This window comes from Monodelphis domestica, chromosome 4 (genome assembly GCF_027887165.1).
Source record: "Monodelphis domestica isolate mMonDom1 chromosome 4, mMonDom1.pri, whole genome shotgun sequence".
Classification (NCBI taxonomy): Eukaryota; Metazoa; Chordata; class Mammalia; order Didelphimorphia; family Didelphidae; genus Monodelphis; species Monodelphis domestica.
Window position 1 is genome coordinate 208,181,681 of NC_077230.1, and position 24,983 is coordinate 208,206,663.

The window sequence follows — 24,983 nt, forward strand, 5'->3', positions numbered from 1 at the left end:
ACCATAGGTGATAAAATAATATAAATATTAAACATAAATCCACCAACTGGCATAGCATCTAAATTCTTAAAGGAAAAACTACCTGAGTTATGTTAAAATTAAAATTAGTATACAATAATTTAAAATATTATGTTTTAGGAGATTTATTAATGATCATTAGAAATAAAGGAATAAAAAAGTAACAAAATGAAACCACACGCCCATGGCGAATCTACCTGTTCAAAAACCATGCTCCACCACAGTCACAACCCAGGAAGCAAAGAGACCAAGACCAGGAACCCCACCCAATAGATCCCCCTGTCTACAGGAAGCACATAATGATAGGAAGTCAGTGGGCTCCTGGGAAATGCAGTTTTTAGGGTAACAGATTTCCAATTACATAGTTGCAAGGGGAAATGGAAATAGATAATAAAACCCTATTAGTAATTTTACTTTCCCCTCTAACATTAACTTTCCCCTCTAAGAATCAGATAAATCAAACCAAAAAATAAACAAGAAAGAAATTAAAGAGGTGAATAGAATTTTAGAGAAGTTGGACTTGATAAGACTTCTGGAGAAAACTGAATGGAAACAGAAAGGAATATATCCTTTTTTTTTTCTCAGCAGTACATGGCACCTTCACAAAAATCAACCATATAATAAGATTTTTAAAACCTTACAACCAAATGTGGAAAAGCAGAAATATTAAATGCATCCTTTTCAGACCATAATGCTATAAAACTTACACTGAACAAAAGGCTGTAGAAAAAAAGACTAAAAACTAACTAGAAACTAAATAAACTTTATATTAAAGAATGAGTGGGTCAAAGAACAAATCATAGAAGAAATCAATAATTTCATTAAAGAGAATGACGACAAGGAGACATCATATCAAAATTTATGGATGCAGCCAAAGCAGTAACTAGGGGACATTTTATATTTCTAAATGCTTACATCAAACATTATGGATTAGAGAAATACAAATTAAAACAACTCCAAGACTACCTCACCCCTATAAGATTGGCCAATGACTGAAAAGAAAATTATAAATATTGAATGTGGGTTTGGGATAATTGAGACACTAAAGCACTACTAGTGAAGTTGTGTACCAATCTAGCCATTTGAAGAACAATTTGCAACTATTCCCAAGGGGTCATAAAATTGTTCATATTCTTGACTCAACAATCCCACTATTTAATAGATCTGTATCCCATAGAAAATTATTTTTTTAAAAAAAGGACCTATTTGCACAAAAATATTTATAGCAGCTTTTTTTTTGTAGTGGCGGAGAATTGGAAATTAAGGGGATACCCATCAATTGGGGAATGTCTGAACAAATTATGGGAAACGATTAAAATGGAATTCTATTGTGCTATAAGAAATGATGAACAGGAAGATTCCAGAGCCAGGAAAAAGTTATACAAACTGATAAAGAGGGAAATGAACAGGCTTAGAACAATATATATAGTCACAACAATATCATCTGATGAGCAACTATGAGTGACTTAAGTATTCTCAGCAATATAACAATTCAAGACAATTCTGAAGGACTTATGATAAAAAACGCTATTCACCTCAAAAGAAAGAACTGACAGAATCTAAATGCAAATCAAACCCATACCATTGTTCATTTAATTTTTTTCAAGGGTTTTTTTAAATGTCTCCTTCCAATACATGATGAATATGGAAATATGTTTTATGATAGTATATGTATAAACCATAGGAAATTGCTTATCATCTGAGGAAGAGGGAAAGGGGAAGAGAAGATAGAGAAGAGAGAAAAATTGGAAGTCAAAATGTTAGAAAATAAATGTCAAAAATTGTTTTTACATGTAATTGGGGAAGTGGGGGCCATTACTGAAGTTTTGTTTTATTTTTTAAATAGTATCAATTAAGTTTCAAAGTAAAGGGAAAAGAATAGGTTGCAGTTTACACTTAAATAGATGTGGCCATTCGGAACTACTTGCCTTTATTAACTCTTTTCTGGTTCCCCTCCCCGCAAAAAGTCAAAAGTTTGTGATTCAAATAAAAACAAAAAAGTAAATTAAGTTTTATTAGAACACTGAATTACTTTTGCAAATTAAAGTTAAGTACAAACCAATTTAGAAAGAAAGTTTCAAATTGGTGTGCATTTTGCAATTGAAAATATTACTGTAAATTATATTAGACTCCCTGATTCAGGGATGGATACTAATTGGAATAGATTTCAAACAACTTGTCAAGAAGAAAATGAGACTCCTACTCATTTTTAATAGATTATGCAGAAGTGCTAGGCAAGATTTGGGGCTAGATCTACTCAAATCATATGATGCAGAAATTATTAATTCTGCTTTTGTTAATCAATTGCTGATAAGAATTAAATGCCATCTCTATATTTTCTGCTCTAACTAGCATAAGAAGAGTATAGATGAACTTAGGAGCATTACCACAGAGATATATGAGAACTACTCAGTATCACATAGCTGCAGGTCAAAGAAGGAGAAATTAGTCTGGTTTACATTTCAAAGCAAGCTTACAATTTGAATTTTTGGAAATGCCTTGCTTCTTGCCCAGAAAAAGAGAAGTTTATTTAAGGAAGCAGCTTGGATGAAAGTGAAATTTAATTTGGAAAAATACTTTGTGTTATTTCTGTGAAAAAAAAAAAGGACTTAATTGTTCTTTGGATAAAACAGGGTTTGGTAAACTATTAAAGATTTTTACAACTGCTTGTTGTTGTTGAGTCATTTTCAGTTGTTTCTGACTCTTCATGACTCCATTTGAGGTTTTCTTGGCAAAGATACTGGAGTGGTTTGTCTTTTCCTTCTCCAGCTCATTTTATAGATTAAGAAACTGAGACAAAGAGGGTTCAGTGATTTACCTGGGGTCCCATAGCTAGTAAGTGTCTGAGGCCAGATTTGAACTCAGGAAGAAGAGTCTTCCTGACTTCAGGACCAGCACTCTGTCCATTGCATCTCCTAGCTGCCCCTTTTATAATTACTAAGAATATTTTAATAGATTTGGGGAAGTTTACAGCTGGGATTAGGATTACGTTGAGCAGGATAAACCCCTTTCTCTCTTTTTGAGAGAAAGATGAAATGCTAAGTGCTTTTATCTACTCGAGAATAACAAAATTACAACTAATTAGTAATAATTCAACAGTTTAATTGTTAGGGGTAAATGAAAAACAAGTGAGTTAAAATAAACTGCAATTTAGGGAGTAAAAGTTTTAGTAAGTCATTGGTTTGTTTAACAACAATGTATGCTAAAATTATAAAGGAGAAATTCAGTGGAGTAAAGATTATTTATATAGCTGGTATGGAATATGATTGAAACAGAGAATTTAGGCATGGAGTTCAAATTAAAAGAAAGTTTAAAAAAATATGAAAGAAATAAGGAAAACAAGAAAGGTATAGTCTTTGAGATCCCTGAAAAGGTTTGTAAGGAAGAAAGTATTAAGCATATTATGCATAAGAAAGGTTTGAGGAAGGTTTGGTGTTTCTTTGAAACAAGGCTACAAAAACTTTTATGTGTTTGTTCTTCATGAACTTCTAGTTATATATTTGCAACATGGAATTATTTGGAATTAGAATACTAAAATCTTGTCCTTGAAAGACCATTAAAAAGGTATATTTTAATTGTTAGGTGAATAATATAAAAACCTCATGGACCCTAACACAGGGGAAGGTAATCACAAGATTGCCACTTTTACATCTTTGGCAAGAGCTGACCTGAGAGAGTAGCAGGTCCTATAATGTGAAGTACTGAGAAAATGTGGCACTAGAAGAAATATGAGATTTTTATTTTGTCATTGTAAATCCAGATTCGATGTAGTAAAAAGTTTGTCCCAAACCTGAGCTGTAATGCAATTAAAGCAAATTACTGAAAGATTACAGCTCTGAAACATATAAATCAAAAACCCAATCTCAGCAAATTTGTTAGCGTTGTGATTTTAAGTAATCTCGTCCCTTCCCAAAAAAGGAAAAGTATCTGTTTGCACAAAATATTTATAGCTGCTCTTTTTGTGGTGGCAAAGAATTAGAAACTGAAGGGATGTCCATCTGCTGGGGAATGGCTGAACAAGTTTTTCAGGTATGTTTGGGTCATAGAGTCAAATGCCTCATCACTTCAAGAAAAATGCTTAGTGGCTCAATGGGAGTAACATCTTTGAACTGCCACCAGTGGATATCTGTACCTGGAGAATAGCTCAGGGGCCCTGGAGGCAGGAGGAAACCTTGGGAAGACTAAGGGAGGACCTCTTAGCTCAATTTCCCATACAAGAAATTTTCCCACCTAGTGAAGTCTGAGCCTGACTATGATATTCTATCATACAACTGGCTGTCTATATGACTCTTAGCTGAAACCAAACAGAAATAAGGATGCTTTATCTTCTTATACATGTGTTGAGTCACTCTGTGCCCTTAGCCTAGGCATGGAGGACCAGTCGTGATGCTGTCCCTGCTTCTTCCTTTCATAGCTAATCACTGGGGCATTATATTTTCAAAAATATAATGATCTCATTATTGCTATACTTTTGCACCACTATAAGATGCAAGTACATAATATCTTAGTGTTTTCAATGTGGAATTACAGTCATTTTTATAATCTAAACAACTAAACAGATGAGTATTTGAGCTTGTCATCTGTTTATTAACAATATAAGATAAGATCCTTGAAATAGCTCAAAATGATCGAGGAATTATTAGATAATGATGCAGAAGTTTCTGGGGCCAAGATATAAACCTATTAAGGAGTAAGGTTAAAGTCAGAAACATCTTCTGTTTTGTTTTAAGGAAAAGAAATTAAGATGAAAATAATTTATGAACTAGCTTGTGTAAGTTACCTCAAAGCGAAATCTAATTTTACTTAGGCTTATTTACTTTAGGATTAACACCTGTGTGTGGAGCAGGTCCTGAAGGGCACTCATGTTTTACTATGGACAATTCATTTGATATACACTGTTCTCTGAATACAATTTGGAATGACTTAGTGTTATTTACACATCCTCTTCCAGATCATTTGTTACAAATAGAAAATTCAGCATCTTTTAAATAACCATATTTATGGAGCCATTGAACCTAGGAATAACATTTACTCAGGAGGAGAGATGCTACTTATGTTTTCATATGTAAGATTAGCTCCTTATCAGTATCTGGTCCTCCTAAGGAAGGCACTGGAATTATAAAGGACCCTTTTTTCCCCCTTTTCTCTTTTAAAAAAATTTTACATTTAAAAATTTTCCATGGTTACAAGATTCTTGTTGTCCTCCCAAATTCCCTCCCCTTTCTAGGAGTCGACAAGTAATTTTACTGGGTTATAATATATTCTCACTCAGAACCTAGTTCCATATTATTCATTTTTGTAATAGAGTAATCTTTCCAAACCAAAACCCCAAATCATACACCCATATAAACAAGTGATAAATCATGTCTTCCTCTGCATTTCTACTCCCACAGTTCTTTCTCTAGCTATGGATAGTGTTCTTTCTCACAAGTCCCTCAGAGTTGTCCTGGATCATTGCACTGCTGCTAGTAGAAAAGTCAATCTCATTTGATCATCCAACAATGTTTTAGTTACTGTGTAAAATGTTCTCCTGGTTCTGCTTATTTCACTCCGTATCAGTTCATGGAAGTCTTTCCAGTTCTTATAGAAAGCAACCAGTTCATCATTCCTTATATGCCAACAGTATTCCATCACCATCATAGGACCTCATTTTTACTAGAACTCAACATGCAGGAATTCAGGTATACTCAATTGGCAATCAAAAAAAAATAAAGACAGAAAAATTAAAAAACTTAATTATGTTCCCTAAATCTACTCCATTTTTACAAGTGGTGTAAAGTCTCGCATAGTTTGCTCAATCAAACTAATTTTTATTCTAACAAGTATGATTCATGTCATTGTTACGCAGCTGCAATGGGAAAAGAATAGAGATAGGATAAGATTTAAGAGAAGTGAAAGGCTGTCTTTAAGGCCCGTACTAGGAACTCAAGAGAAAGGATTTAGCAGGCAGAAGGCAGAGGAGGAACACTTTGGAAGTGACAACTGGTAGAGTCAGTGACTTCCTGTAGGAGGTTGGTCGCTTCCTGTCTGGAAGGGTGGAGGAAAAAAAATCCAGTCACAGCAAATATTAGCTCCCACATCAGTCTTTGTTCTCAGTTCCTCTTTTAACAAGTTGTGTCTACATGAAAGCAGTGCTTTTCTTTGTTTCATTAATGCTATTTAATTCCCCAAAGTACAAAAGTAGTGATGCAGGTAGCTCTGATAAGCCTAAGAAAAGTCCCAAAGTGCCTAAACATTTTTGTATAAGAAATACGTGTTAAATAATGGGGTTTGTTATTATGCATAATTTTCAATTGGTGTGAAGGGTCTTAGAATGTGTTGATTTGTGGAAAACTGTAAATGGAGGGTAAATTTTTTTGAGAAAGCAATGAGATCAGATTATCATATTTAAAATTATTCTTAGGCAACTAGGTAGCACAGCTGAGAGTGCTAGTCCTGGAGTCAGGAAGATTTCTGCTTGAGTTCAAATCTGGCTTTAGATACTCACTAGTTACGTGACTGTGGGCAAGTCACTTTCTCTGTTTGCCTCAATTTCCTCACCTGTAAAATAAGCTGGAAAAGGAAATGGCAAATCACTCCAGTACCGTTGCCAAGAAAAACCCCAAATGGGATCACAAAGAGTCCAGGAATACTGAAACAAATGAGCAACTATAAATAGTGTCCTTGAGCATGATCTATAATAAGATCTAAAAACTGGGTTCAAGACTTTCTATATATAAAGTAATTTTGCTCACTTGGGCATAAACCAGGCATTTTCTGGGTTGTTGTTTTTTAATACTTAACTTAAAAGGCTTTCAGAGTTCTGTCTTCTATCACTTTAAAATGTTTAGTTTTTGACTTCTCAGCTGTTATGTGAATTTCTTAAATATGTCAACATAACAATTTGCTAATTTACATCATAGGGCAATTATAAGTCATGAAATTGAAGTTTTTCCCTTTATAAGGCTTAAATCCAAAATAAAGAATGAAATAAAGCAATGGTAGTCTTAAGAAGTTAAAAGAAAATGGAGTCAATACCAATTTAGAAAAGCTTTCTTAATCTGATGTTTCCATGTCAGCTTTAATATCTTCCCATTTCAGATATTTAGAAAAGGATCCTTTTGGTACTCCTAAACATGGGTCCTCTTCAGCCCAGACCAACTTTGCATCTACCCCATCCCCTCAAACCCCTTCCCCAGTATATCTGCTCTTCTTATTTTTGTTTTTCATTGTGCCATTTCAACTTCCTCATGCATCACTTGGGAGGGGATTAGAATTTCAGAGTCCAAACATGGTGTCCCACTGTTAATGATGAGAAAAAATGTTTCTTATTAAAATCTTTTTAGATCTTTTCAATTTTTCACATTTATCCTCTTTCTAGTTTAATGCTTAAAAGGACTCAGAATTGTTTTGCTTAGTTAGAACTCTAGACAAGCTTTCTATAAATTTGTTTTCCCCTCCATTCTTTTGAAAATGCTGGTCATAATGTTCTACAACTCATAAGGTTTTATAAACAAATTTATATTATTTATTTGGCTTGCATTTTTGTAAAGTGCTTTACAAATATCACCTATTACAAATATCAATAATAATACAAATATTTTTCAATTGGAGTTGGTCAATAAATTTCCCTATTTCAACATCTGCCCACTTCCTAACTGGAATAATTCATGTCATTAGAATTTCATTCTAAATGGCTTTCCATTCCTTTAAGAGAACTGAATAGTAATTTTAAGCCATATTCTTCTTTGAATTCTTTTCAATATACTCTCTCAAAACCTATAAAGAATTTTAGACAGTGCCCAGATTTTCTTTGCCTCTCCATCACAAACTCTTAGCTGCAACGGCTATTTCCTCCCAAGATTTTGGTATTATCATTTTGATATTATCATTTCTCCACTAATCCTCGCCTACAAGACTGATATGATTTATTCCTCTGGTTCTTATGTTGCTTCCAAAGCATATTTTACACCCAGTGGAACTGCTTGTCGGCTCCGGGAAGGGGAAGAGAGGAGAGGAGGGAAAGAATATGAATCATGTAACCATGGGAAAATATTCTAAATTAATTAATTAAATAAAAAATTAAAAATAAAAAAAAAGCATATCTTATGGGGCAGCTAGGGGGCAGAGTGGATAGTCAGTCAGGCTTGGAGACAGGAGGTCCTCATATACTTCCTAGCTATGTGACCCTGGGCAAGTCACTTACCCCAATTGTCTAGTCCTCACCACTCTTCTGCCTTGGAACCAATACTTAGTATTGATTCTAAGATGGAAAGCAAGGGTTTGTTTGTTTGTTTTAAAGCATATCTTGCTAAATAATGCTTTTATCTATTCTGTTCCTTTTGAATAATCTTTTCTGTAGGGATATTTCAGTCATGTGATAACTGTAAACAGCACTAGACTTGGAGTCAGGAAGATTTGGATTCAAATCCCTCCTCCTGCGCTTACTAGCTATGTTTCTCTGGAATGTTATTTAATCTAAGTCTGTTTCCTCAACTGTAAAGAGAGGGGGCTGGATAGGTGATTTATGGTTCCTTCCAGGCCTAAATCTATGATCCTATCATTTCTCTGCCTTATGAGGTCAAATTTGCTTCCTTTTAAGATCTCTGGTTCACTTATCTTATGAATTACTTATCCTCTCTACAATATTCTTTTTATTCTATGTATTATCTAGTAGGTGGATAGTTACATACATACATTGTACAGGTATTTTTTCCCCCTCTTCCTCCTATTTATACTTAAATTAAAATTACAAAATAAATTTACAATTTAAATGCATCTTGATTAATTTGCCATACATTTCCATTTGAACATATTTTTACTGGTCCTTCTTAGATATACTTCATCTTCACATAAGCACCCCTCATCTAAAAGCCATAATGCAGAAATTCCATTCTCTGCTGCCATTTTCTTAATGTCCTTTTTATATTTTGTGAAGATTGGATTTGGCCCTCCTCTTAAGATGGTCCATTTCCAATCTAAGGAAGAAGAATCTCATACCTAGTTAGCATCAAAGGTCCTTCTGCCATCTTCTCCTTTCTATTCTGCCCCAAATAGCTGGAAGGATTCCCCTTTCGTCTTCCTATAGTCTCTTCACATATTTTACCTTTGAAATGATTGTTCCATTATTTTAAGGAACAGCACATTTAACTTAAATTCCTCACACTTGCTTAATAATGGATTTTAGACCACTTCTCCCAAGAAGTCATTGTTAGTAGAATGCTGTAGCCTCCTTACTCCCACTAGGTGTTTTCTATTGACCTTTCTATTGACCTTTGGGTTAATTATAATTTCCTTTTTTTTTAGGATTTGGTGTTCCACGATTTGGAGCTGTAGGCTATCGCTAAGGGAAGACTGTTGTTCAAAAGATGGGCTTTTGTAGCAACAAGCAGTTGGAGATCACTGACAGTACTATAATAATTAAAATTAGTCAGGCAGATTAAGAAACTATGATTGGTTCCTGAGAGGTGATGCGTGAGGGTTAGTGGGCAGAGAAAAGAGCTTATAAAGTCAGACCAGGAAACCAGTCTAGGTCTTCTGGCTAAAGCATGGGGAGCTGAAAGAACCCTTGTCAGAGTTTAGCCACAGGCCCATGATGGCGGCCAATAGATGAGAAAGCTAAGTATCTCTCTACCTCTTTCCTACCTTTCCCTCTACTACTACTATTACTTTGATTTAATAAAGTCATTAAGCTATTATCAGCCTCATAATTTTAATTATTAGAGTAACACACAAATTCCCAAATTTTTGTTTTCTTTTTAAATCCTTATAAGAATGAATACAAGTAAAAAAATATTTTTAATTTAAAAAAATAAAGAATTGATACAGGTATCAAGTTTGGACAGAATCAGTTTTAGGTAGAAGATCAATAAGGGCTAGAATACGGTGGCTAAATGACTTGCTCAGGGTCATATAGCTAGAAAGTGCCAGATATTCAAATGAGTTTTATTTTTTTTTAACTTTTATAATCACTTTAAAAAAATTAAAATAATTTTTTAACCAATTACAGGTAATAAATTTCCACACAAGTTTTCCTAAGATATGATTGAACTTATCTCCCTCCTTTCCCTTCCCCTTCTGGTGTTGGCAGGCAATTCATTCTAAGTTATACATGTATTATCATGCAAAACATATTTTTCCATATTTGTTCATTTTTGCAAACGAATCATATAAAACCAAAATCCTAAAACATAAACCCAAATAAACAAATGAAAAATCCTATGCTTTGATCCACATTTGTGACTCCAACAGTTCTTTCTCCAAAGGAGGATGGCATTCTTTGTCATCAATCCCTGACAGAATTCCTGTCAGAATCCTCAGATCATTGTATCCAAATGAGTTTTAAACTGATGTCTTTTTCCTACTTGCTTCTAGGACCAGCTTTCTCTTACTGTTTATTTCAAAAGTCTATCCAAATATACATCTTTTGCTCATTACTAATTTTCATTTATCTCTCATTTTAGAAAATATCACAATTATTTCCTAATATTCTCCTCATTACTGAATCCTCCAAAACACAATCAACAAAGCAATCATAACTGGAAGTATCTGCATCATTCTCTACCCAAAATCCATACCCTCCATAGGATTGATAAGATCAAAGAATTCTAGACCGTCTGTGCGAGACAGACTTTAGAAGTCAGTTAGAGATGGGGAAACTAAGGCTGAAAAACTAAGTGAATTGTCCAAGGTCAAACAATAAGTGGCTGAGGAAGTATTTGCGCTTGGAGTTTCCTGATTTCAATTCCACATTTTATCAACTAGGCCTCATTTCCTCCTCTTTTCTCTAGGACCAAGATATGTCATATGTCATTGCAATTAGTCAACAACATTTTAGAGTCATTCTCACTTATATTATTGTAGTAATTGTGCTTACAATTCCCTTGGTTCTATTCTTTTCACTCCACATCAATACATAGAAGTTTCTCCAATTTTCTCATGTCATTCTTTATGGCACAATATATTTAATTTCATTTAATACCACGGTTTGTTTAATCATTCCCTAGTTAATAGGCACCTTCTGCCTATAATTAATTTAATGCTTGTTAATTGACTGGTTTCTAGTTTTTGATGAGAATGCTGTGATGAATGTTTGTTATATTGTGGAATTATTGCTGATCTCCTTGCCTAGGAGCTGGATGGCTGCATCAAAGGAAATGGACAGGTTAGTGACTTTGAAAACATACACGTTTTGCTCATCTTGCTAATAAATATCAGAGAATGGGGATTTCACTGAGAAAGTGTGTAGCTTTCCCGAGTTCAAGATACAATAATATCTGTAAAAAGGAGTCATTGGAGAACCTTGTCACTGATAGATAAGGAATCCTGGTAACAACCAGTACATTTGAAGATTGATAAATTTTTCCAAACCTCTTCATCTCTCCTCACTACAAGAATAACAACGAAAATGATAATAATAACTAGAATTAATAATGCACTTTAAGGTTGCCTTATAAATAGTATCTCATTTGATCCTGACAACAACCCTGGGATTTATAGACTATCATTATCTTCACTTTCCACACCAAGAGACAAAGACAATTCATTAGAGATGACTCTTCCAGGGCCACACTGCTAGTTAAAAATCTGAAGTTATATTTGAACTCAGTTCTTCCTGAGTCCAGCAATATCGCTCTATACTCCGGGCCACGAATTTCATATGAAGAATCATAGATTGGAGGGGCAGTTAGGTGGCTCAGTGGAGAGACTGCCTGGCCTGGAGGTGTTAGGAGCTGGTTCAAATCTGACCTCAGATACTTGCTAGCTGTGTGACCCTGGGCAAGTCACTTAACCCCCATTGCCTAGCCCTTACCACTCTTCTGCCTTGCAACCAAAATACAATATTGATTCTAAGACAGAAAATAAGGGTTTTTATTTTTTTTATCTTATTTGATCTACCTGTTAGGGTCTTGTGCTAGTAAGGTGCTATTAAGATCCCACTTTTATTTATGAGGAAACCAGGGCTGAGAGAAATTAAGTGAGTTGCCCACATAAGTATCTGAGACCAAATTTGAACTGGAGTCAGGAAGCCCAGCACACTATCCACTGTACCACCTAACTGCCTGTGGAGGTTTAGAATATTGCAAACATAATCAGTTAACTGTTTTTCTTGGCTAGATAGAAAAGTCCATTGGTATGTTTAAGGAGCAAATCAACAATAAAATACATTTTAAAAATAAAATAAGGGGAGAGAGACAAGAATCTTATAACCATGGTGGGGGTGCTTAAAATTAATTAAATAAATAAACAGGAAAAAAAAACAAATTAAAAAAGAAAATGACCATCCAGTTAGGATAATCTCATGTCTGCTTTAAAAACCCAACAATTTTCCTTTAGTATTGAGACTAATGACCCTGACCCTTTATTTCCTATTCCTCTAAAACCTTTACCTGTCTGACTCCTACAATCTGATCTGGATTCTTTAAAAAGATCTGGGTAAATCTCAACTCTGCCTTATCTTGCAGGTATTTTTGCAGGGACCCAAAATTGGTATTTTTCACATTGAAGGGGTTACAATATTCCTATGTGGAACAACAACCCTAGCTATCTGCTGTCCTGCAGATGTTTTGTCCTCGCCAGTTCTCATCATAGGAGATCGGATGATTTACACATGGAAGAGACCTATTACTACTTTGATTTTTTTTTAGTTAAAATATAATTTTTATTAGTTATAAAGCTACTAGCAGCCTCAGAATATAATTTTAATTATTACAGACCTAAGGAAACTGGGTCACAAGAAAGAATAAATAGTTTATCCTTGGTTACACAGATAATTGTAAACATAGCAGAGACGGAATTCAAACCCAAGTTCTGCATTTCCAAAACCAATGTTCTTTTCACTATACGACGCTTGGATGTCTGATCAGTCATGGAATAATTCATACCTCATGCTCTGACTTAGTTGCTTGGCCATCCTTTCATTAAATCTTACTTTTGGAGAGCTGCTTCTGTGTTTGCATAGAAGTACCTCTGTTTAAGAATATCTCACACAAATCTAAACTTCCAAAATAGATGTAATTCATTTCATTCTTATTTATTTTGGGGCTTCTTTAAGCAGTACAGCTCCCCCTAAATCTTTTATGTACGATTCATGTGATTTTCAGAAATAGAGCTCACCAAGCAATTAATAATTGCTGGTTACTCTTTTCCCTGAAGTGTTTTTTTCACTTAAAAAGTAGTTTTACATAGTGTTTAGAGCATGGAATTGGGAGTCAGAAAGATCTAGGTCCAAGCTATGTGGTCCTTGGAAGTCACTTAACTTCCTAATCACCCAGGCTTGAAACTTTAGCTCTTCTCTCTCTTTTCTCCTCCCTTCTTTTCTCACCCCCCCTGCACCCCCATAATCCATATCTTCCCATCTCTCCCCTATACCCCCTTCTTTCCATTGACACTGCCACCATGATGGTGCAGGCCTCCATGACCTCAAAGTCCAAACTGTAGATTGGTCATTCTGAGCCAATTCTCTCCCATTCCAGTCTGTTCTCCACTCAGCCTCCAAATTGATCATCCTAAAGCACATATCAATTAGAGTAACTCCCTAGTACCTCTAGGATCCAGTATAAAAATCCTCTCTTTGGTTTTTAAAGCCCATCATAAATTGTCCAAGACTCTAAGACAGAAGGTAAGGGTTTAAAAAACAAACAAATAAATAAAATAACTGTAGACAACATAAAATACTTGGTAGTCTACCTGCCAAGACAAACCCTGTAACTACATGAACACAATTACAAAACACATAAATTGCTTATGGGTAGGCTGATAAATATAAAATGAGAATTCCATCTAAAATAATTTACTTACTGACATATCAATCAAACTACCAAAAATCCTTTTATAGAGTTAGAAAAAAATAATAAAATTCATTTGGAAGAACAAAAGATCAAAAATATAAAGGGAATTAATGAAAAAGATAGTGAAAGAAGGTGGCTTATCTATACAGAATCTCAAATTACATTAAAAATTATCATTATTATACATTATTATCATACATTAAATTATCATACATTAATTAATGCATTATTTTAATTAATTATTATTACATGATATAAATAAATAATTAATTGGTAATTAAATAATTAAAGACAAAAATTATCATACATTAAAATACATCAAAACAATCTGAATTCTGGCTAAGAGATAGAGTGATGGATAGTGGAACAGATTAGGTATATAATATGCAATTGATAAGATTATATGTAAACTAACATTTGATAAAGCAAAGATTCAAGCTTTTGGGACAACAATTCACTATTTGACAAAAACTACTGGGAAAACTGGAAAGTAGTTTGACAGAAACTAAGAATAGATCAACATCTCACACCATATACCAAAACAAGGTCAAAATGGGTATATGATATGTCAGATATAAAAAGGTGATACCACATGTAAATTAGAGGAGTATGGAATAGTTAATCTGTAAGAAAAAGGAAGAATTTATTTCCAAACAAGAGATAGAAAAAGCATTTCAGAATGCAAAATGGATCATTTTGATTACATTAAAAAGGTTTTGTTTTTTTTTTTTAAGCAAACAAAACTAATATAGCCAAGATTCAAAGGAAAGTTGGAAATTGGAGGGGTGGGATTTTATAGCAAGTTTCTCCAATAAAGGCTTCATTTCACAAATATATAAAGAACTGAGGCAAATAAGAATGTCATTCCCCAAATGATAAATCATTAAAAGAAACAAATAAGCAAATTTAGATGAAGAAATCAAAGCTCTCCATAGTCATATTAAAAAAATGCTCCTAAACACAATTGATTAGAGAAGTGTAAGTTAAAATAATCTCACAGCTATCATATTGGCTAATATGATAGAAAAGGAAAATGACAAATGTTGGCGGGGATGTGAAGAAAATTGGGACCCTAATGCACTTTTAGTGGAGTTGTGAACTGATCCAACCATTCTGGAGATTGTTGCATACCCTTTGACCCAGCACTACTAGTTCTGTCTCCCAAACAGATTTGTTAAAAAAGAAAGAAAAAGAAAAAGGACTTATATGTACAAAAATACTTATAGCAGCTCTTTTTGGGGTAGCAAAAAACTGAAAATTGAGGGGAAGCTTGTCAATTAGGGAATGTTTGAACAATGTACATATAATTATGGTAGAATACTATTGTGCTATAAGAAATTCTTTCAGAAAAATCTGGGAAGAATTACATTAACTGATATAAAGTGAAATGAGCAGAACCAGAAGAACATTGTACACAGCAACAGCAATATTATATGAAGATCAACTATGAATGACTTAGCTATTCTCAGCAATACAAAGATGCAAGACAAATTTGAAGGAATTATGAAAAATGTTATCCACTTCCAGAGAAAAATCTGATAGAGTCTGAATGCAAACTAAAGCACACTATTTTTTTAATAATTTTCTTTCACAATACAACTAACGTGGAAATGTTTTACACAACTGCACATAAAAAACATCAAAGTCCTTGTCTCCTCAGTGAGGGAGGAGACTAAAGAGGAAGAGAATTTGGAATTTGAAAACGTTAAAAACAAATGTTAAAAATTGTTTTTACATGTAATTGGGAAAAAATTTTAATAAATAATGAAGGTAACACTTCCCAAATCTCAGACAACCTTAAAACAACAATCAAAAAAAAATTTCAGTCTGGGTGTTTTGGTTGTTGTTAAGTGTTTTCTTTGGTCCAAAAATTGTGGTTTTATGGATATATGGAATATCAGTGTGGAAACTCATACCACTGAAACATATCAGCAACCCAGCATCTTATATGTAATTTACTGAGTTTAAGTGATTTTCCCATGCCCTTCAGCTAGCATGTATCAAACACAGGACTTGAACTTAGGTCTTTGTGACTCCAAGACCAGTCCTGTAGCCTGCTTCTTCAAAATTTCAGTAAAGTACTTCCATAAAATTTAAGCTTCTTTTATGTTTAAAATATATTTTAAAATATAACCAGATCAAAAAATGAGTCTAATGATTATCAAGATGTACTTCAACTATTTTATTTTCTTTCCTGGTAGGGAGAGGAGGCAGATGCAGAGAAAATTCTACTCAGAGGAGTTTGCTTGTCTTTTTGTGGCTATTAAGGAGAAATGGAATGGGTTCAAGTATCAAGATGGCAAATGGGATTGATTCACATTAAGTCATATTGCACAATCTCTGACTTCTCTCTGACCTGCTTAAACAGATGTCTTTCAATATTTTTATTCCTCTAGAGGATCTATTATAGGAAGTATGAAATTGGGGCTGTGATTATCATATGCACTGATGTGCCTGGAGATCAGCTTTTAATTTCAAGGACAGACATCTTAAGTTCACAGACGTCAATGAAAAAGTCTGCATGATTTAAGAAGTGGAAATTGCCTCTGGTGTGAATTTCACAGACCGAGAAATTCAGGAATCCCAGACAAACAAATAGACTTTAAAGTTTCTAGGGGTTCCGCCTATTGGCTGCAAATCATGGGTGGTTCTCCACTTTTAAGTTTCTATTCTCTTCTCAGTCAACCACAAGCTCCTCCCTTGTTTAACCCACTCTGGCTTTTCACCAAACAAGGTAAGGTAATTTCAAGGAAACCCGAAGGTCCCCATTTTTTGGTATGGTTTGTGGGGAAAGTGTCCAATAAACTATAAAAAAATGTTTAAAGGCTGGAAATAGTAGTAATAATAATTTAGTTTAACGCCTTTCTTTTAGAGATGAAGAAAGAAGAAGCTTAAGTGACTTGCAAAAGTTCAGAAGGTTAATTCAGTGGCAAAGGCAGGGCGGTGGGCAAACGCACTGGTGTTTAAATTCACAAAGAAAAATCAGATTCTCGGGGATGAAAAAAGGAATCTGGTGAACACTGCCCCCAATCGAAAGCTAAGAGAAAGAAAAAAAAAAGAGGTTTCTGAGAGCCGGGTAGGAAACAAAACCTAAATGGGCTAGAAGCCGGTTAGCCCAAATACGGATTTATGAGACGAGTATTCATTCAGGTATACCGTTTCCTGGCCACCGACCAAAGAAAGCTTTTCTTTGCAAAGCAGGACATTTAACCAATAGCCTTCATTCCATGCTTCACTGAGACAAGGTTTTTGGAACGTAGGCCTCCAAGTGGTGAAACTGTTAATAAAGGATGCACCACGTTTGGAGAGATGAGGCCAGGTTTTTGAGACAGAAGGGAAATAAACCAAAAACTGGCTTGTGAGAAATACTCCATTCAGGAAAGCCTGGGAGGCCGGGGAAAAAAGGGTTGGGAAGTACAGGGGTGGCGTGTGTGCCTGCGGGCGGGAAGTGGAAGGAAGAGAAGGGAGGAGAGCGGCAGCCCGCCTTCTGCCGGGGTCAGGTGTTCCAACACATCTGGATGGGGGTCACTTACATAAGAGAAATGGAAGAGGTGGGGGGAGGAGGGAACGAAGTAGACCAGACCAGCCCGCCTCCAGAAGTTTAGGTGCCAGGGGCAGGGCTCCCACTGGGAGAGCAAATTCCCCTCCCACGGATGAGGCAGGCGTACAATTGCTAGGACCTCCTAGCGCGCGCAAAAAACAAAAACAAACCCTAAAAAAAGGGAAACAAGGACAGAAAAGAGCGGGCGAGCGAGTTTGCAAGGTTACCTGATAAGGCCGCCACCTCCTCCCCTTGCACCAGGCCCACAGGGAGGAAGGTCAGCAGCTGCAACCACAGCAGCCACAGACAGTGGCCTAAGGGAGGCTGCAGCTGTGGCTTGGAGCCCCACCGCATTCTGCGCCCCGGCACAGGGCCGCGGAGCCGCCTGCTCCTTCTCCTCTCACTCCTCCCGGAGCCTCTATTCAGCCCCACGGCTGCATTAGACAGTCGCTGCCGGCGTACAACTAGCCGGGGCTGTGGTAACGGAAGTGGAGAGAGAGGAGAAGGGGCTGGCTGGGGTGGGGGCTCACCGGCGAGCCCCGCAGGGATACGGCAGGCCCAACCCAGGCCGCGCCCACGGCCGTTCTAGACATCCGCCAGCCACCGGCGGTGCTGCAGCTGCAGCTGCTGCTTCTGGGCGGTTTCCATCTCCTCCCGAAGATCTCTGCACCGCCTCCCTCTGGCCCCCGGCTCTTCTGTTGACTGACTCTGCAGCAGTCAGGGACTGCGTTGGCCCCAGCGTCCGGCTCGGCGGGAACCGGTGGTGTCCCAGCCTGCTATTTCCTCTGAGCTCCTGGACCTGCCGATTATTTGCATTCCGGGGCTTGTCTTGGCTGGAGCATTGCCGGAAACATTCCAGGAGGTGGCCCAGGGAGCTTAGCCTAGGACCCTGGGCATCTCTACGTGAGGGACCCTAGTGCCTGGCTCCGGCTGGCTCCACCAGACCGACCACCCTGAAAGCTAAACAGGCTGATGGGGCTGTGAGCCTGGCACCTCGTGGAACCCCATTTCCACCCGCCAGACAACGCGACTTTTAGGTTTTGCTCTTTCTGGTTCCTCAAGGGCACATAAACCCCCCATAGAATAGGAACGGAAAGCTCATCGATCAATCTCCAGTTTAATGTGTTGACTGATTATTACTTGCCCTGGTGATACAAAGGAAGGCAAAAGATAGTTCCTGCCTTCAAGAAGCTTACAGTCTAATGGGGAGACAACAGGCAAGCCATATTAAGCATAGGAAATAATTTAAAAAGGAGTGGCACTGGAATTATGAGAGGTTGGGGAGGGGGGGATTTTAGCAGGGACCTGAAGGTAGGTCAGTAGTCAAAAGTAGGGGGTGGAGAGCATTCTAGGCATGGGGGAACCATCAGAGCAAATGCCAGGAACTGAGAAATAAAGGGTCCTGTTCCTGGAACAACCAGGAGACCACTGTCAACAGATAGAAGAGTAGTGGTGGGCAATAAGCTGAAAGAAACCTGATATGATTCCTTCACTGAGGATTAGCAATGAAGTGACTTACCTAGGGTCACACAAAGTGGCAGTGCCTGGGTTTGAACTCAGGTCCTCTGCACATATCCTGAGCTCTTTCTGTTATAACACAAGGCTATCTTCAGAACAGTACATTTTTCGGATGAAATTGCTATTTTTCTGTGTTTATAACATCTTGGGGATGTACCTTTTTAGTCTAGCCATATTTCCTTAAATAATTTTTAAAACTGGGATATCACAGTGGAGAAAGGCAAAAAAGAAACAGGTGATATCTTGAAAAACAAAGTAATTTTCATGGAGGTGTGCCTAGAATGGCAGTAGAGTGGGAGGCAGCAAGGCAATGTACCAAAAAATAAGGAAAGGATATTTAAAGTGCTTGATAGGGTGCCATTCACATAGTGGTTGCTTGCCTAGTAAATATTTGTCGAATATTGTGAATAGAGGAGAATGAATAGAATCATCCCACTACTCCATACATTGTTAATAAATATATTTGTATACATTTCAGAGACTTTAAATAAACAATATTTATTATTCCATCATCTTGGATAAAGCTAAATGCCAAAAGTTTTAAAACTAAGTTTTGAGCAGTGAACCCAAAGTTTCTCCACCACAGATCAACTTTTAGAAGTGGTTCTGTGGTGTGGGCTTTTTTCTTCTTAGAATAGATTTATTGAACAAACATTTACTGAATATATTAAAAATTGTGTTTAGTAAAAAGACCTAGTTCCCCTTTCCTCAAAGGACGTAGAATTGAATGCAGAGCTACTACACTGGAAATCTTTGGCACATTTTTACTGATTAACAAAACTTCCAATATCAAAGGTCCTTATTTTTTTTAAACCTAGTTACTCTTTTTTTGTTAGATCCTTACCTTCCATTTTAGCATCAATCCTAAGAATCCAAGGCAGAAGAGGAGTAAGGACTACATGATTGGAATTAAGTGATTTGTCCAGGTGACTCAGCTAGGAAGTTTCTGAGTCCATATTTGAATTCATGACCTCCTGACTCTAGGCTTGCCTCTCTATCCATGGAACCATTTAGCTCTCTCTAAAACCCAATTATTTTCTTAAATGACTTTCTTTTCCTCTGCTGCTTGTTTATTGATAATATATAAATTTCCCCAGCTTCCTTATAAATCATTCCTCTTTCTGCACTCCAAAATCCTAACCAACTGCCCTTTTCTCTTTTCCTCACACATAAGTCTCCATTCTTCTATTTCCTGTCTTTATGCTTTTATAAATGCTCTCCTTACCTTACCACTGAGGCAAAAGGGATTAAGTGACTTGCCCAGGGTCTTGCAATAAATATCTAAAGTCAGATTTGAACTCAGGAAGATATATGTCTTCCTGACTTTAAGCCTGGCACTCTATCCACAATGCCACCTAACTACCTATATTACTAGCACATATTAAGTGCTTAATAAATGTTGATTGATATTGGAGAAGTTACTTCACCTCTATTTGCCTCGGTTTCCTCAATTGTAAAATGGGGATAATAATAATACTAATACATCTACCTCCCAGGGGTATTGTGAAGATAAAATGTGTCTGTAAAGCTCCTAGCACAGTGCTTGGCACCTATATAGCTATATAAATGCCCTAGCTATTATTATTAATATAGGATTAGAGGAATTGAAAGAAGACAGTTTACAAAGCAGGAAACTCACAGGAGGAACTAAGGGAAAAAGGGGATTCTAAAAGGAACCTTGGGACAAAATAAGAGAGGGACTTGAGCCTGAAGCTGAGGAGAGTTCCTGTGGAGATTGGAACTTTGGGAGTGACAACTTCCTGGAGGTTAACTGTTGTTCCTGGAGGAGAGCTGTGGCCTGAAGGTTTTGAACTCTTGGACCAGCCTTTCCAGCTTCTGGATTAAGCTTCTCGGTTTCTGCCACTGAGTTCCTGTCCTGAAGTCAAGATACCTTTGGGTTTCCTGAGAAGACAACCAGCCTGAGGAAGACTTTTTTTTCCTGTCTGTACTTGAGAAAAGCCTACAGGCTTGTGCATGAAGGGCTGTGTGACCCTGCCATCTGGTCACTATCCTTATCCAGCAACCTGAACTATATTTGCCATTATCAAAGACTGTTTTTGGAGTGACCTCCTCAGGATAGCTAGAACAGGGATTGTTTTGGGTACAGATAGAGAGAGTGGCTGTTACTTAGCTTCTAGAAATGGAAGGCAGGTCTGTGAAGGCCTTTTAGATTTGGAGGGTGGAGTAATAAAGATATTAGCATGGGGAAGGACCTTGGCCCTCCTTCCTATCCCATTCCTTGTCTATTTACATCATTAAAACCTTTTGTTACTGTACGATTAAAAATTAATATCCAAATACTCCAAGTATTATATTTTATAAAGTTTAAATAATTACTTGAAGCAAAAGGAAAGTAATAGCCTCAGTAAAGAAAGAAGCTTCCCAGGACCCCACAGGCAGCCAGAAGAGCCTAGAGCACTGCCAGAAAGAGAGAGAGGGCGGGGTTACACATACCTTTATCAGTACAAGGTAAGCACACAACTTGGGGACAAAAAAGAAAGGGATGCTGGGTAAGGTAGTTCAGGGATATAAAATTTCTATTTACACATTACTATAGAAAAAACAGTCAGATTGGGTTACTGAGAGTGCCAGGACTGAGGGCTGCCATCTTGCCCTCTGAGCTTGGGACAAACAGAGACAAGACTTTCAATCTTACCGTCTCTAAAGGTGTTAAAATCAATATCTTTCATTAGTAAAGAAGTCCCTGCCCCCAAAGTTTACAGAATCTACACATTTTACTTGTCCAAAGTAGGGTGTTTGGGAAACATTATTCTTTTTTTTTCTTTTCTTATTTATTTATTTAATTTGGTTAATTTCAAACTTTATTCCTTGGTTACAAAAATCATATTCTATTCCTCCCTCCCCCCCTTCCTGTTGCCAATGGGAAATTCCATAGAAACACTATTCTAAGAGGTCATTACTTTCATGACATTCAAAGCACTTTGCAACCTTGCCTGACCCTTCCCAACCTTTTGTCCAGTCTTGCCTTATATCCTTCCCCTTTACTTGTTCTAGGTGCAGCCCAAGCTGCACAATACTCCTTCTAGTATATATTCTGTGCTCTCACCCCGCTGCCTATGTTCACCACCTTCTCGTAAACCCTTTGTGGAATTCCTTCCAACCCTTTAAAGGTCAATTAAAAATGTACCATCTTCCCGGAAACCTTCTCTAATCTCCACTCCCATTTGGGAATGACCTTTTTCTTAAAGCCCATTTAGCATTTTGCTTGGTAACTCTCTGATATGTTTATTTTATAATGTACATTCTAACCTTTATGTTGGTGTTTTATCCCACTGCTACACTGTAAGTTTAGGGACTAGGGACTAGCTAAACATGGCATCTCCCCCAGGGCATGTGTTAACATTATTTGGCTGACCACTGTTGGTTGTGATGAATTCAATCTTCCCAATAAAGGAAGAGCTAAGTATCTTCTTCATTGTTACAATCAGGAGATAGCTAGATCCAATCTTCACACATGGCATGGTCCCCTGCAAGTAGCCACTATCCAATTAGTATATATTGCCATATTTTAATCTTGTGAAAAAGGCTCGATGCCAATCAATGAGTTTGTTTCCTTAGGAGCAGAGGGAAATAGATACAATAGTTTAATAGTCCTAAATTATATGTATGATCACACTGTGTAGTAACCAGGTCCTCTCCCCTTATGTGTGGACCCCCCATTCTCTGTTCTAGGTTTGAGATATTTTGTGGTATGAAGGAAATGGATAAAACCTTTGTTTTGGGAATTTGGGAAAAACATCTCCCTGGAAAAAGTAGCTTTAGTGGTCCAAGAGAGCTCTAGAGTTGTATAAATAGGCAGAGAGATGCTTGGGCTGTATTTATTCACTGACTCTGACTTGAAGGAGGTCACCACCGTCTTCCAGACATCCTATCTCACCTGTTGGGATTAACTAGAAACTTCTAGTCCCATCATGAAGGTCTGATGGTATTAGCTACTGAGAAGCAACCCCCACCAGAATAAATTTGATCTTTGGTGGCTACTGAGACACCAAGACTAACAAGTGTAATGGAGGGAGAGAAATGGAGTCTCCCATCACTGAATTGAGGACCAGAGTATGATAGAGATGGAATGGAGCCAAGAGGGGTGGGGAGGGGATAGATTGGTTTCCCTCTCTCTCTAGTTTCCTTCAGATTCACGAGTTACTGTTCCATCAGAGACTTGGTTGAAATAAAGTCTAGGACAGACAGCTTCTCCCTCTCTGAGGACAGAAGTCTAACTTCCTCCCCCCAAACTCCAAGTCTCTCTTCTTGGATACTATGAAATAGGCACTTGATCTAGTAAACAGCTATTTATTCTAAAAGGAACACATGAAAGGTAGGTCAAGTGTGTTGTGGGATAAGGTAATGGGAAGGTGGAAATTAGGAAGTCCCTAAAAAGAACAATTGAACCCCTTCTCCCCAAATCCTGCAGGGTCAGGCTTTGCCTGCCTGACCCTCTGGTGTCAATTGTGAGAGCTGTCCTGGTTCCTAGCTTTCCTACCTATAATATCAGGTTCAAGGCTGTCTAGAGGGATGGAGAGGAAATCTTCTTGTGGTGAATAGCTTTTTGGCAAAGTCCTATTCACTCTGTTTTGTCTTCCACTGGATACTGGGGTCTGGCTTCACAGGAGAATGCTCCAGGCTCAGAGGTTTGCTCAGATCAACCTCCCTTGTGGGCTTTCCAAAGAGAAGTGAGTTCAAATGCTCAGATCTTCCCAGTTCCTCTGTTCCTTCTCCGGAATTCTCTCTCCTTCCTGCCCTTCCCCGATCGAGTTAGTCTTCCAGCATGATGAGTCAACTTTCCTCCCTTTCAAAAGTTAACCCCAAGGTTAAGACATTCTTCCCTCAAATCACCAGTTATCTTATCCCTGCTACTCAACACCCCAAATAGGAAACTGGCCAAGAGCCTGATAGGCATCTTTTGCAACCTGCAGGTTGTGGTTGTGGTGGCAAAGATTTGGATGTCCCTCAATTGAGGAATGGATGAACAAATTGTGGTATATGATGGTGATGGAATATTATTGTGCTGTAAGGAATGATGAATAGGACCATTCAGAAAGAGCTGGAAAGACCTCCATGAACTGATGCAGAGTGAAATAAGCAGAACCAGGAAAGCATTGTACACAGTAACAGCAATATTGTGGAATAATCAACTGTAATAGACTTAGCTACTCTTAGCAATATAATGATCCAGGACAGTTCTGAGGGATTTATGATAAAGAATGCTATCCATCTCCAGAGAAAGAACTGTGGGAGTCAGAATGCAGATGAAAGCATATGATTTTTCACTTGTTTATTTGGGTTTTCATTTGGGGATTTTGGCTTTATATGAGTATTCACTTAAAAATGAACACCATAGAAATCTATTTTACATGATCACACATGTATAATAGAGATCAAATTGCTTGCTAGTTCCAGGAAGAGGAGAGAAAGGAGGGAGGGAGACAGTTTGAATCATATTACTTCAAAAAACTTATGTGGAAATTTGTTACTACATGTAACTGGTAAAAAAAAATTTTTTTAATGATAATATTTTTAAAATAAATCAATAAAACTTGAATTTAAAGCCTTTTTTTCTCTTGCTTCTTCTTAGGGTCTCTCAATATAAAAATCTTATTGGAATTATGGTGCAAAATTTCCTGTAACTCCTAGCATAGCCCTTTATTGCCACCCTACCGCCTCTTTAAATCACCGCAGGGACTCCACTTAGCAAAACTGTTCAGGAACTAGGCTGTGGAATTTCATTACAAAATAAATTGCCCGATTTGCCAGGCAAATCAATTTAGGGGCAAACCTGAAAAGGACTGAGTACTGATAAAACTGGTGACTTTTTCCTTATTTCCCACAGATAACTAAAATCAGAATATTCCCTAGCACATCAGTTTCTATCATCAATCTTTGTAGTTACTACCGTCAGTTCTAGTTTCTCTCCACAAAGATAAACTCAAGTAGTCACATTAACAAACATTTACTAAGAGCCTAATGATATGTACTTAAAATATAAATACAGGCAGAAAGCCCTCCAAGAGATTACATCCTAATAGGGAAAAATAAAAGGAAGCAGTAAAGGGGCATGGGGGTGGGGTCATGACAAAGAAAGTCTCCTGGGAGGAGTCTGCAGTGTAGCTTCCTCCTTA

The 24,983-nt window shown here is 37.1% G+C and overlaps 1 protein-coding gene across 3 annotated transcripts in view; it reads right to left on the bottom strand.

Annotated features, from left to right (window-relative positions):
- The window catches only part of NEMP2 (nuclear envelope integral membrane protein 2), a 35,563-nt gene extending 17,678 nt beyond the window's left edge, over positions 1 to 17,885 (bottom strand). For all 3 annotated transcript variants that reach the window (XM_007494526.3, XM_007494528.3, XM_007494527.3), the window contains exon 1: positions 17,556 to 17,885. In XM_007494526.3, coding sequence (XP_007494588.2) covers positions 17,556 to 17,682 — 127 coding nt within the window. In that variant the 5' untranslated portion in view covers positions 17,683 to 17,885. The remainder of the gene's footprint in view (positions 1 to 17,555) is intronic.
- Between the last annotated feature and the right edge of the window lie 7,098 nt (positions 17,886 to 24,983).